General features: G+C 45.8%; 1 protein-coding gene across 1 annotated transcript in view; it reads right to left on the bottom strand.

Annotated features, from left to right (window-relative positions):
* The window catches only part of LOC122925833 (adipocyte plasma membrane-associated protein-like), a 47,822-nt gene extending 35,495 nt beyond the window's left edge, over positions 1-12,327 (bottom strand). The window contains exon 1 of the mRNA XM_044277189.1: positions 12,252-12,327. Coding sequence (XP_044133124.1) covers positions 12,252-12,253 — 2 coding nt within the window. The 5' untranslated portion in view covers positions 12,254-12,327. The remainder of the gene's footprint in view (positions 1-12,251) is intronic.
* Between the last annotated feature and the right edge of the window lie 1,086 nt (positions 12,328-13,413).

Below are 13,413 nucleotides of genomic sequence, written 5' to 3'. Positions count from 1 at the left end.
TCATGACCAGGCCACTTTTTACACTTCGGCACTACACTCCTTTCACCGTTTATCGCTCGGTCATGCAACTTACCACCCAAATGAATTTTACCTCCTTTTCTTCTCACTAATGGAGCTTTCATTTGGTGGTATTTTATTGCTGCTGACATTTTTACTTTTTTTGTTATTAATCAAAATATAACGATTTTTTTGCAAAAAAATGACATTTTTCACTTTCAGCTGTGAAATTTTGCAAAAAAAACGACATCCATATATAAATTTTTCGCTAAATTTATAGTTCTACATGTCTTTGATAAAAAAAAATGTTTGGGCAAAAAAAAAAAATGGTTTGGGTAAAAGTTATAGCATTTACAAACTATGGTACAAAAATGTGAATTTCCGCTTTTTGAAGCAGCTCTGACTTTCTGAGCACCTGTCATGATTCCTGAGGTTCTACAATGCCCAGACAGTAGAAAACCCCCACAAATGACCCCATTTCGGAAAGTAGACACCCTAAGGTATTCGCTGATGGGCATAGTGAGTTCATAGAACTTTTTATTTTTTGTCACAAGTTAGCGGAAAATGATGATGATTTTTTTTTTTTTTTTCTTACAAAGTCTCATATTCCACTAACTTGCGACAAAAAATAAAAAATTCTAGGAATTCGCCATGCCCCTCACAGAATACCTTGGGGTGTCTTCTTTCCAAAATGGGGTCACTTGTGGCGTAGTTATACTGCCCTGGCAATTTAGGGGCCCAAATGTGTGAGAAGAACTTTGCAATCAAAATGTGTAAGAAATGACCGGTGAAATCCGAAAGGTGCACTTTGGAATATGCGCCCCTTTGCCCACCTTGGCAGCAAAAAAGTGTGACACATCTGGTATCGCCGTACTCAGGAGAAGTTGGGGAATGTGTTTTGGGGTGTCATTTTACATATACCCATGCTGGGTGAGAGAAATATCTTGGCAAAAGACAACTTTTCCCATTTTTTTATACAAAGTTGGCATTTGACCAAGATATTTTTCTCACCCAGCATGGGTATATGTAAAATGACACCCCAAAACACATTCCCCAACTTCTCCTGAGTACGGCGATACCAGATGTGTCACACTTTTTTGCTGCCAAGGTGGGCAAAGGGGCACATATTCCAAAGTGCACCTTTCGGATTTTGCAGGGCATTTTTTACACATTTTGATTGCAAGGTACTTCTCACACATTTGGGCCCCTAAATTGCCAGGGCAGTATAACTACGCCACAAGTGACCCCATTTTGGAAAGAAGACACCCCAAGGTATTCCGTGAAGGGCACGGCGAGTTCCTAGAATTTTTTATTTTTTGTCACAAGTTAGCGGAAAATGATGATTTTTTTTTTTTTCTCTTTTTTCCTTACAAAGTCTCATATTCCACTAACTTGCGACAAAAAATAAAAAATTCTAGGAACTCGCCATGCCCCTCACGGAATACCTTGGGGTGTCTTCTTTCCAAAATGGGGTCACTTGTGGCGTAGTTATACTGCCCTGGCAATTTAGGGGCCCATATGTGTGAGAAGTACTTTGCAACCAAAATCTGTAAAAAATGACCGGTGAAATACGAAAGGTGCACTTTGGAATATGCGCCCCTTTGCCCACCTTGGCATCAAAAAAGTGTGACACATCTGGTATCGCCGTACTCAGGAGAAGTTGGGGAATGTGTTTTGGGGTGTCATTTTACATATACCCATGCTGGGTGAGAGAAATATCTTGGCAAACGACAACTTTTCCCATTTTTTTATACAAAGTTGGCATTTGACCAAGATATTTTTCTCACCCAGCATGGGTATATGTAAAATGACACCCCAAAACACATTCCCCAACTTCTTCTGAGTACGGCGATACCAGATGTGTCACACTTTTTTGCAGCCTAGATGCGCAAAGGGGCCCAAATTCCTTTTAGGAGGGCATTTTTAGACATTTGGATCCCAGACTTCTTCTCACGCTTTAGGGCCCCTAAAAAGCCAGGGCAGTATAAATACCCCACATGTGACCCCACTTTGGAAAGAAGACACCCCAAGGTATCCAATGAGGGGCCTGGCAAGTTCATAGAATTTTTTTTTTTTTTCGCATAAGTTAGCGGAAATTGATTTTTTTTTGTTTTTTCTCACAAAGTCTCACTTTCCGCTAACTTAGGACAAAAATTTCAATCTTTCATGGACTCAATATGCCCCTCAGCAAATACCTTGGGGTGTCTTCTTTCCAAAATGGGGTCAGTTGTGGGGTGTTTGTACTGCCCTGGCATTTGAGGGTCTCCGCAATCATTACATGTATGGCCAGCATTAGGAGTTTCTGCTATTCTCCTTATATTGAGCATACAGGTAATGAGATTTTTTTTTCCGTTCAGCCTCTGGGCTGAAAGAAAAAAATGAACGGCACAGATTTCTTCATTCGCATCGATCAATGTGGATGAAAAAATCTCTGCCAAAAAAAAAAATGGAGGGGAAAGGCGTCTGCCAGGACATAGGAGCTCCGCCCTACATCCATACCCACTTAGCTCGTATGCCCTGGCAAACCAGATTTCTCCATTCGCATCAATCGATGTGGATGAATAAATCATTGCCGGGATTTTTTTTTTTTATATATATATATATATATATATATATATATATATATACAAAATGCTTGCCAAAGCATAGGAACGCCGCCTCCTCCTCAGCTCGTATGCCTTGGCAAACGTATCTGTCACTGCAGAGGAGAAAATCCTGTCTTGCAGCGCCGCATACACCGACTTGCGTGTAATCTGACAGCAGCGCAATGCTTCTGTCAGAATGCACATCGGTGCTGCAGCTAGTAGATCGGTTGGTCCACCTGGAAGGTAAAAAGACAAAAAAAAAAAAAAAAAAAAAAAGAAAAAACCAGGCCACAACGCAATAATTTTATTAACTTTGGAACAGAACATGTAACTTTAACTTTTGGAACTAAACATTAACCTGTTTGCTTACCTGTTTTTTTTTTTTTGTTTTTTTTTTGTTTTTTTACCTTTATAGAACAAACCTCTCCTTCCCCATGGGTCAATGTGCAAAGCGCAAATCGCCCAAAGATGTGGCGAAGTGCGTTATGCACTTTGTCCCATGTGAAAGGAGACGTTTGCAGCAGCTGTGAGTGAATGGGCCCTAATAGCCCTGTGTGCCTATCCTGGTGAGATGTGATCCCTATGCTAGGTGTACCTGTGTGTGGTACTTTCGGAAACACTCCCCTAAGCATAGGGCAGGGTGGTCGGGACAGTCAGGACAGAAATAACGGGTGTCACGCCTTATTCCACTCCTGCTACAGACACGACATTTTTTTCGGGGTGGCGGTCGGTTTGAGGTACCAGCAACGACACTGGGGAAGTGTCGCTCGTGTAGACGGCTAACTACACTGGTGGATGGGGCCACGGAACCTCCTGGATACAGGAGGTTCGCGATGATCTCTTCCTGAAATTTGAGGAAGGATCCAGTTCTCCCAGCCTTACTGTAGAGAACAAAACTATTGTACAGAGCCAATTGAATTAAATATACAGACACCTTCTTATACCAGCGTCTGGTGCGTCGGGAAACTAAATACGGAGCCAACATCTGGTCATTGAAGTCGACCCCTCCCATGTGGAGGTTATAGTCGTAGACTGAGAGGGGCTTTTCAATGACACGGGTTGCTCGCTCAATTTGGATTGTCGTGTCTGCGTGAATGGAGGAGAGCATGTAAACGTCACGCTTGTCTCTCCATTTCACCGCGAGCAGTTCTTCGTTACACAGTGCGGCCCTCTGCCCCCTTGCAAGACGGGTGGTAACGAGCCGTTGGGGGAAGCCCGCGCGACTAGTTCGCGCGGTACCACAGGCGCCAATCCGTTCTAGAAACAAATGCCTAAAGAGGGCCACACTTGTGTAAAAATTGTCCACATAAAGATGGTACCCCTTGCCGAATAAGGGTGACACCAAGTCCCAAACTGTCTTCCCACTGCTCCCCAGGTAGTCAGGGCAACCGACCGGCTCCAGGGTCTGATCTTTTCCCTCATAGACCCGAAATTTGTGGGTATAGCCTGTGGCCCTTTCACAGAGCTTATACAATTTGACCCCATACCGGGCGCGCTTGCTTGGGATGTATTGTTTGAAGCCAAGGCGCCCGGTAAAATGTATCAGGGACTCGTCTACGCAGATGTTTTGCTCAGGGGTATAAATATCTGCAAATTTCTGGTTGAAATGGTCTATGAGGGGCCGAATTTTGTGGAGCCGGTCAAAAGCAGGGTGGCCCCTGGGACGGGAGGCGGTGTTGTCGCTAAAGTGCAGGAAACGCAGGATGACCTCAAATCGTGTCCTGGACATAGCAGCAGAGAACATGGGCATGTGATGAATTGGGTTCGTGGACCAATATGACCGCAATTCATGTTTTTTTGTCAGGCCCATGTTGAGGAGGAGGCCCAGAAAAGTTTTAAATTCGGAAACTTGGACTGGTTTCCACCGGAAAGGCTGGGCATAAAAGCTTTCCGGGTTAGCGGTGATAAATTGTGTGGCATACCGGTTTGTCTCTGCCACGACTAAGTCTAAAAGCTCCGCAGTCAAGAACAGCTCAAAAAATCCCAGGGCCGAACCGATCTGAGCCGTCTCAACCCGAACTCCAGACTGGGCGGTGAAAGGGAAAACTACGGGTGCGGCTGAAGTTGGGGACTGCCAATCAGGGTTTGCCAGCACCTCTGGGATTCTAGGGGCTCTACGGGCACGTCTTTGCGGTGGCTGCGACGGGGTCACTACTGCACGTGCCACCGTACCAGCTTCAACTGCCCTTCTGGTGCTCGCTACATCACCAGGTTGTACGGCAGTGCTGGTACTAGGTCCAGGAAGGGCTGGGCTGCTGGTGTATGCCTCACCACGTAATCCGACAGCACCAGCCCCACTCTGCTGCTCTTGAAGCGGATCCTGCGCAACCTGCGGTCTAGCGACACGGGGCCGGGTACGCCTGGTGCTATCAGGGACCTCAGCCTCCTCGTCCGAACTTTGGGTCAGAGAGCCACTGCTTTCTACAGGTTCGTATTCTGACCCGCTGGATTCATCAGATGAGGGTTCCCACTCCTCATCCGACTGGGTCAGAAGCCTGTAGGCCTCTTCAGAGGAATACCCCCTGTTTGACATGTGGGCAACTAAATTTAGGGGTATTCCCTGAGACTACCCAAGAAAAAAAAAGCAAGCCTGTCTTACAAAGGGGAGGCTAGCGAAGTACCGGAGGCTGCTGCGGTTGATCAAAAATATCAAAACTGATTTTTTTATCGCCGCAGTGCGTGTAAAGTGAATGTGCAGTGATCAAAAAAAAAAAATTTTTTTGTCACTGCGGTGGGGCGGGTGTGGGCGAACGCACGTGTGGGCGACCGATCAGGCCTGATCGGGCAAACACTGCGTTTTGGGTGGAGGGCGAACTAAAGTGACACTAGTACTATTATAGATCTGACCGTGATCAGTTTTGATCACTTTCAGATACTATAAAAGTACAAATGCTGATTAGCGATACGCTAATCAGCGAATAACGGACTGCGGTGCGGTGGGCTGGGCGCTAACTGATCGCTAACTACCTAACCAAGGGACCTAAACTATACCTAAAACCTAACGGTCAATAACAGTGAAAAAAAAAAGTGACAGTTTGCACTGATCACTTTTTTCCTTTCACTAGTGATTGACAGGGGGGGATAAAAGGGGTGATCAAAGGGTTAATTGGGGTGATCTGGGGGCTAAATGTGGTGTGGTGGGTACTCACAGTAAAGATGTGCTCCTCTGCTGGAACCAACCGACCAAAAGAAGGAGCAGAGGAGCACAGCAGCCATATAACCCCATCATATTTACTAATATGTGGGGTTATATGGCTGCTGATTGGATTTTTTAAAAATCAGCAGCCTGCCAGCCAATGATCGTGGCCGGCAGGCTGCTGACGAAATAGTCTTCTGCGAAATGCCGGCCCGCGATGCGCATGCGCGGGCCGGCTGTGACGTAATCTCGCGTCTCGCGAGAGGACGCGCCGATGCGTCCAGGAGGAACTAAACAACCACCTCCCGGACGCATCCGTGCGTACAGCGGTCGGGAGGTGGTTAATGCCGCAGCAGCCAATGACTGGCTGTTGCTTCATGTAAATTGGTCACCTGATGCATGGCGGTCAACGCTGCATCACTGTAAAAACATATATTTACCGCAGGGGACCCAAATGAGGCAGCGGAGCCCAGGAAGGGAAGGAGACGTGGCTTTAAAGGAGACCAACGCCAACAAGGATCTGTTACCTCTCCTGACACATCTGTTTGGCCTCTTGCACGCAAATGTTGTGCATCTGTTCCATGCAATGGGGACCGCAATTTGCGGTCCCCAATGCACGGGCAGCGTCCCTGCGGCCGCCGGGACAGATCCATGATCTATTTTTTTGCGGTGCAGAGGCACGGACAGAAACACCACGGAAGCACTTCCGATCCATGCTTCCGTTCTGCATCTCCGTGAATGCAGATCCATTCAAGTGAATGGGTCCGCATCCGTTATGCGGAGTGCACACGGACCGGTCCCCGTTTATTGCGGCCCTGCCATATGCGGGCCGCAATACTGCCACGTGCACACAATGTTCGTGTGCAAGAGGCCTTTTAGTAAATTCTCCATAAAATAACAATTCTGGAGCAACTTTTCCTATTAGGCTACATGCACATAGATAGGATGCGGACCCATTCACTTCAATGTGTCCGCAAAAAATGCTGTCCGCATCAGTATGTCCGCTCCGTAGCCCCACAATAAAAATAGAACATGTCCTATTTTTGTCCGTTTTAGGCATTGTTACAATGAATCCACAAAAAAAATTGCGGATATTGCGGATATGCAAAACACGGATGGCGTCCCTGTGCGTTCCGCAATTTGCGTAACGTCGCAGACAGCCTTTAATATAACTGCCTATTCTTGTCCGCAAAACAGACAAGAATAGGACAGGTTATATTTTTTTCGCGGACCACGGAACAGAGCAACGGATGTGGAAAGCACACGGAGTGCTGTCTGCATCTTTTGCGGACTCATTGAAGTGAATGGGTCCGCATCCAAGCCGCAAATACTGCGGCTCGGATGCGGACCAAAACAACGGCCGTGTGCATGAGGCCTTACTTTGTACTGTGTCGTCCCTCTACTATTCTTACTAGAAACATAAATAAATTGACAACTGGGTGTAAGGCTACTTTCACACTCGCGTTTGGTGCGGATCTGTCATGGATCTGCAAAAAGGCATCCGTTCAGATAATACAACTGCATGCATCCGTTCAGAACGGATCCATTTGTATTATCTGTAACATAGCCAAAACGGATCCGTCTTGAACACCATTGAAAGTCAATGGGGGACGGATCCGTTTTCTATTGTGCCAGATTGTGTCAGTGAAAATGGATTCGTCCCCCATTGACTTACGGATCCGTTTGGCTCAGTTTCGTCAGACGGACACCAAAACGCTGCAAGCAGCGTCTTGGTGTCCGTCTCCACAGCGGAATAGAGGCTGAACAGAGGTGAACTGATGCATTCTGAGCGGATCCTTTTCCATTCAGAATGCATTAGGGCAAAACTGATCCGTTTTGAACCGCTTGTGAGAGCCCTGAACGGATCTTGCAAACGGAAACCAAAACGCCAGTGTGAAAGTAGCCTTACCCGTTGGGGTTGTGTCTCTGTACAGAATCTGTTCCTCAATAGGTCAGAAATAGAATTATTTCCTGTCACAGATGATCAACACAACTTATTGTGGAGGCTTCAAATGCGGCCCTTGACCCAATCACATACCAGTCAGCCAGGGCTAGGACAGGCACACACATGTATGCGTTTTGTTACATAACTGAAGGGGCCCCCCCAGAGCGTATAGCTTGGGGGACACATGGTGGCAGGGGCACTGGTGTTATTTTATTTAATTTTATTAGTGATCTGCCTGGAAACGGGACGCTTGGAACAGCTATCAGGATTGGCCAGCTGTTTCTGAAGCGGGAAAATGCTGGACAGCTGATTGGCAGCTGTCATTTTTGAGCGGGAATCTATGTGGATAAAAGTGACAGCGCACAGGTGCCCAGCTGTCAGTTCCAGTGGAGCACCCTTCAAGGAGCAGCGCCCCGCCCTCCCTCCCATTTTATTGTCGTGTTGCATATTTGGGGGTGATCGGTCACCCAGCTCGTGCTGGGTGGACTTAATGGTCCTTAAAGTTAATGAGATTTAAGTATTTATTTAATTATTTATATTTTATGGTTTATTTTATGGATTATTTATTGATATTTATTAATTCAGTATTTTTGCTAAATTGGTATGATAACTTGGTAAAACCCCAAATAAAGCAACACGGCCTATTTATTCCACACTGAATTGTCTTGTGTTTTTAATTATTTATTTGGTAAGGTTATACGGTTCCAGGAAATGTGTCCTCTGCCACCCATGTATTTGAGGGTGACATTTTTCCCATATAATTTATTAAGCAAGAATAAAGGTTCCAAAATGACAAGTTTTCCAAGACCAATTCTTGTTTGTGATAAAATATTATATGGGGCTGCATATAAGGATCGAGGCCACCAGTTATGCACCGTTTTAACTTAGACCTTAGATATTTGAAGGGGGCCATAGTCTAGATTTGGTGGGTCCAATCCGTGAATCCGCACATACAGATACATTCACAGTCTATTAAAAATGCATAAAGAGTCAGTTTTTAACAGATGTTTTTTTCACTGATGCCTTTCTGAGAAACAGACATTAAAAAACGATCCCCTTCAATTGTATGGGAGCTGTCAGGAAAATGGGTAAGGCTACTTTCACATTAGCGTTTTCAATTCCGCTATTGAGATCCATTATAGGATCTCAATAGCGGAAGAAAACACTTCAGTTTTGTCCCCATTCATTGTCAATGGGGACAAAACTGAACTGAAGAGAATGGAGTGCACTAAAATGCATTCCATTCCGTTTGCTTGCGTCCCCATTGCAAGTAGCATTTTTCTGTCCGCGATGTGGTGCAGAGCAAGACGGATCCGTCCTGGCACACAATGTAAGTCGAAAACAGAACATGTTCTATCTTAGGCTACTTTTACACGAGCGTTTTTTGCGGATCCGTCATGTATCTGCAAAAACGCTTCCGTTTCAATAATACAACCGCATGCATCCGTCATAAACGGATCTGGTTGTATTATGTCTTATATAGCCATGATGGATTTGTCTTAAACAACATTAAAAGTCAATGGGGACGGATCAGTTTTCTCTGACACAATAGAAAACAGATCCGATCCCCCATTGACTATTAATGGAGTTCATGGTGAATCCGTCATGGCTATAGAAGACATGATGCAACCGGTTCCGTTCATGACGGATGCATGCGGTTGTATTATGGTAACGGAAGCGTTTTTTGCAGATCCATGACGGATCTCCATAAAACGCTAGCGTGAAAGTAGCCCAAGATAGAACATGTTCTATTTTTTTACGTCCGTTATTCGCTGGCAGTCCAAAAACAGACATGTGACGGCCATTAAAAAGTCACAGAAAAGTCATGCAACATGTTTAATAATGAGAGTCAATGGTGCATTTCTGTGCGACTGCCACGTCGCATTATGTCGCATGTTGCAGTCTGACACCATAGACTAGCATTACAAAATGTAATCAGTCTGGGGTGAAACTCATTAACATAGCAAGCCACACCCACATCCCATTCACTTTACAAAACTGGAGGGAGTGGTATAAAAATGCTAAATTTCTGCAAGTGACAACCAAACGTCACAGTCCATTCTGTGACTTTTTGAAGTCAGAGTTTTGGAGTGCAGAATGTGATAAATTTCCTCCAAAGGGTTTCCGAATATCGCTGGCTCCTCTCATGCACGATCGCTTAGCATGAAAAAACAAGCAAAAGCATAATTTTCGATATTTTGCGTTTTTCATGCAGGATTTAGGCTGTTTTCACACATCAGTGTTTGATCAGTGATTCCCTCCGTGATTGTGAGTAGGTATGAGCACTTCTGTTTCCAAGTTCGGCGTACAAGGTTCAGGTTATCTAAGAATTCCGCTACCACGGACCATAACGGAATTCTATGACGGACTGCACCACGGAAGCCTATAAAAGGCATTCCGCATTGCATTCTGTCATAATAGAAGTCTGCGCGGGCCATGCTATGCCGTCATAGACTTCTATTATGACCTCTTATAGGCTTCCGTGGTGCAGGCCGTCATGGAATTCCGTTATGGCCCGTGGTAACGGAATTCTTAGATAACCCGAACTTGCAAATTGCAAGTTCGCCCAACACTAATTGTGAGCCAGGGATTTAGAGCCGCACCTGGTTTTGGCTTACAATTAGGGCTTATGCACACGGGGCCACAAAAAAAATGGAAATTCAGTTTCTGTATGTCCGTTTAAAAAAAAATAGAATATGTCCTATTATAGTCCGCATTACGGACAAGGATAGTACTGCTCTATTAGGGTCCAGCTGTTCCGTTCCGCAAAATACGGAATTCACACAACTGGCATCCATGTTTTGCAGATCCTCAATTTACGGACCACAATATATCCAAAAAATAGAATATATCCTATTATAGTCCGCATTACAGACAAGGATAGTACTGCTCTATTAGGGGCCAGCTGTTCCGTTCCGCAAAATACGGAGTGCACACAACTGGCATACATGTTTTGCAGATCCTCAATTTACGGACCACAATATATCCAACGGTTGTGTGCATGGGCCCTAAGTGATGGAAATAACTGACCAAACACTGACACTGTGAAAATGGCCTTAACCATTTATGGCCTCATGCACACGACCGTTGTTTTATTCCGTGTCCATTGCGCTGTTTTTTGTGATTTTCTGCGGACCCATTGATTTTCAATGGGTCTGTTGAAAACTTGGCTAATGCACCGTTTGCCATCCGCGTCCGTGATCCCAGTCCGTCCAAAAAATATAACCTGTCCTATTATTTCCGCGGAAAACAGTTTGCGGACCCATTCAAGTCAATGGGACCACTAAAAAACACGGAGGCACACAAGATTGTCATCCGCGTCTGCGCGTCCGTTTTATTCCTATCATTTGCATGGCAAATCTGTCTTAGACTTTTTTTTACATTCCTTTATGTCTGGTGATCCTCCAAAAATAAAGGAAGACACACAGAAACGAAAACGGATAACGGAACAACGGAACGGAACACAACAACGGACGTGTGTATAAGGCCTATATTGATAGGTCAGTGAAAAAGACCTTAAGCACGCTGAAGGACGGTCCATTTTTTACTAATGGCTGCTAGGAGATGCGGTGTTAAGCCTCATTAACACGTCAGTGTTTGGTCAGTGATTTCCATCAGTGATTGTGAGCCAAAACCAGGATTGGAGCCTCCACAGACATAAAGTATAAGGGAAAGATCTGCAGCTGTTCTGTGTTGAGAGCCGCACCTGGTTCTGCCTTAAAATCACTGACCAAACACTAATGTTCCAATGAGGCATTAGGCAGCTTTCAAGCAGTCAGTGTTTCATCAGTGATTGTGAGCCAAACAAGGTGGAGGTTCCAAAGCACAGAACAGGTGCAGATCTTTCCCTTATATGTGATCTCCACAGACAGCACATGTACCCACGGATTTTAATATGTTTATGCATGATACACAGGACTGTATCCATTCTGTGGTCAGCAAATGGCGAATCTGTAAATTACGGATACCGTCAGTGTTCTTCTGCAATTTTCTCACTCCCTTCAGTAGAAATGCCTATTCGTGTCCCCAAAATAGTTCTTCAGTTTTCAAAATCACAAAGAAACGGAAGCAAAACAGAAGGGAAAAGGTCAGAGCTTTAAGGGCTCGTTCACACAACCCTCTGAAGCCCGTGCCCGTATTGCGGACCCCTTTCCGTAGCCATTCCGCATGACTGATGCGGAACCATTCATTTCAATGGGTCCTCAAATCCGGAGAGGCGGAACGGAACCACAAAACAGAACACTAGTGCTTTCTGAGGTTCCGTGTTTCTGAACCGCTCTATCTTTTTGCGGAACGGAGGGATCGCTGACCCATTCAAGTGAATGGGGCCGCGATCCCTATACGGCAGGTGCCCGTGCTTAGCGGACCGCAGCACAGGCTTCACCCAGTCGTGTGAACAAGCCCTAAAATTATAACGCTGCACTACTGAAATGAAATCATATCTATGGCAGTTCTGCAGCCCACAAACACCATCCATGGTGGGCTTCACACTACTGTTCCCCAGTTCGATCACCCCTGTGATGGAGCTTCCCTAGGTGACTCCAGCTGCACGGGCCCGTAGTGGGTGCGGTACCGCAGGTGCACTTACATGTTCTCCCAGAGACTGGAGCTCCGCTGTAGTGTGAGAGGAGGACGCGGCCGCCGCACAATAGCCGTGTTCTGGGTGAGAGGCTCCCCCCGGAGGACAGAGGAGGGGCCTGCAGCGGGGTCATGCAGAGTGCAGGGCCGGCTCCGGGAGCGTGTCCTCGGCCGCTGTGTGACACTTCTCCCCGAGCTCCCGGTACTGGGGGCCAGAGATGCGTTTATATCAACCCGTCCTCGGTGCTGGCCGGATCTCTAGCCTTTGTGAACAGTAGATCCATGGCCACTTAATGCTGTAGATTGCTGGGACCCCCACGATTGCCAGAATGGGGTCATTTGCCCCCTGTTCAGATGGAGCAGTGGTCTGCCACTCCAGTCAAAGTCTCAGAGATTGATGACAGCGGAGTAGGGATGAGCAAACTTGTGGGTTCACACTAGCGTTTTAGTTTTCCGGTATTGAGATCCGTCATAGGGTCGCAATACCGGAAAAAATAAATGCTTCAGTTTTGTCCCCATTCATTGTCAATGGGGACAAAACTGAACTGAACAGAACGGAATGCTCCAAAATGCATTCCGTTCCGCTTAGTTGCGTTCCCATACTGGAGAGCAAACAGCAACATGTTGTATTTTGCTTTCCGTCCTGGGATGCGGAGCAAGACGGATAAGGCATGACCCCCAATACAAGTCAATGGGGACGGATCAGTTTTCTCTGCCACAATAAAAAACGGATCCGTTCCCCCATTGACTTTCAATGCAGTTAATGACGGATTTGTCTTGGGAATGTTATAGATAAAACAACCGGATCAGTTCATAACGGACGCAGGTGGTTGTATTATCAGTAATTGAAGCGGTTTTGATGAACCCTGCCGGATCCAGTAAAAACTCTAGTGTGAAAGTACCCTTAGGCGTACAAGGTTCGGGTTATCTAAGAATTCTGTAACTTATGGTCCGTGGTAGTGAAATCCAAAACATAATTCTTAGGGTACTTTCACACTAGCATTGTTTGAATCCGCCGGAATTGCCCACCAGATCCGGAAAAATGTGTGAAAACGGATTACATTTGAATCCTGATCAGGATTCTGATCACAATGAAAAAATGCATTGGAAAAAACGGATCCGCCATTTATGGACTTTTTCGGGTTTAACATGCAAAAGCCGGATCCAGTTTG

The sequence above is a fragment of the Bufo gargarizans genome, chromosome 2 (assembly GCF_014858855.1).
Source record: "Bufo gargarizans isolate SCDJY-AF-19 chromosome 2, ASM1485885v1, whole genome shotgun sequence".
Classification (NCBI taxonomy): domain Eukaryota; kingdom Metazoa; phylum Chordata; class Amphibia; order Anura; family Bufonidae; genus Bufo; species Bufo gargarizans.
Note: the sequence above shows the minus strand (reverse complement) of the source record. Positions and strands in the feature narration are given on the sequence as shown.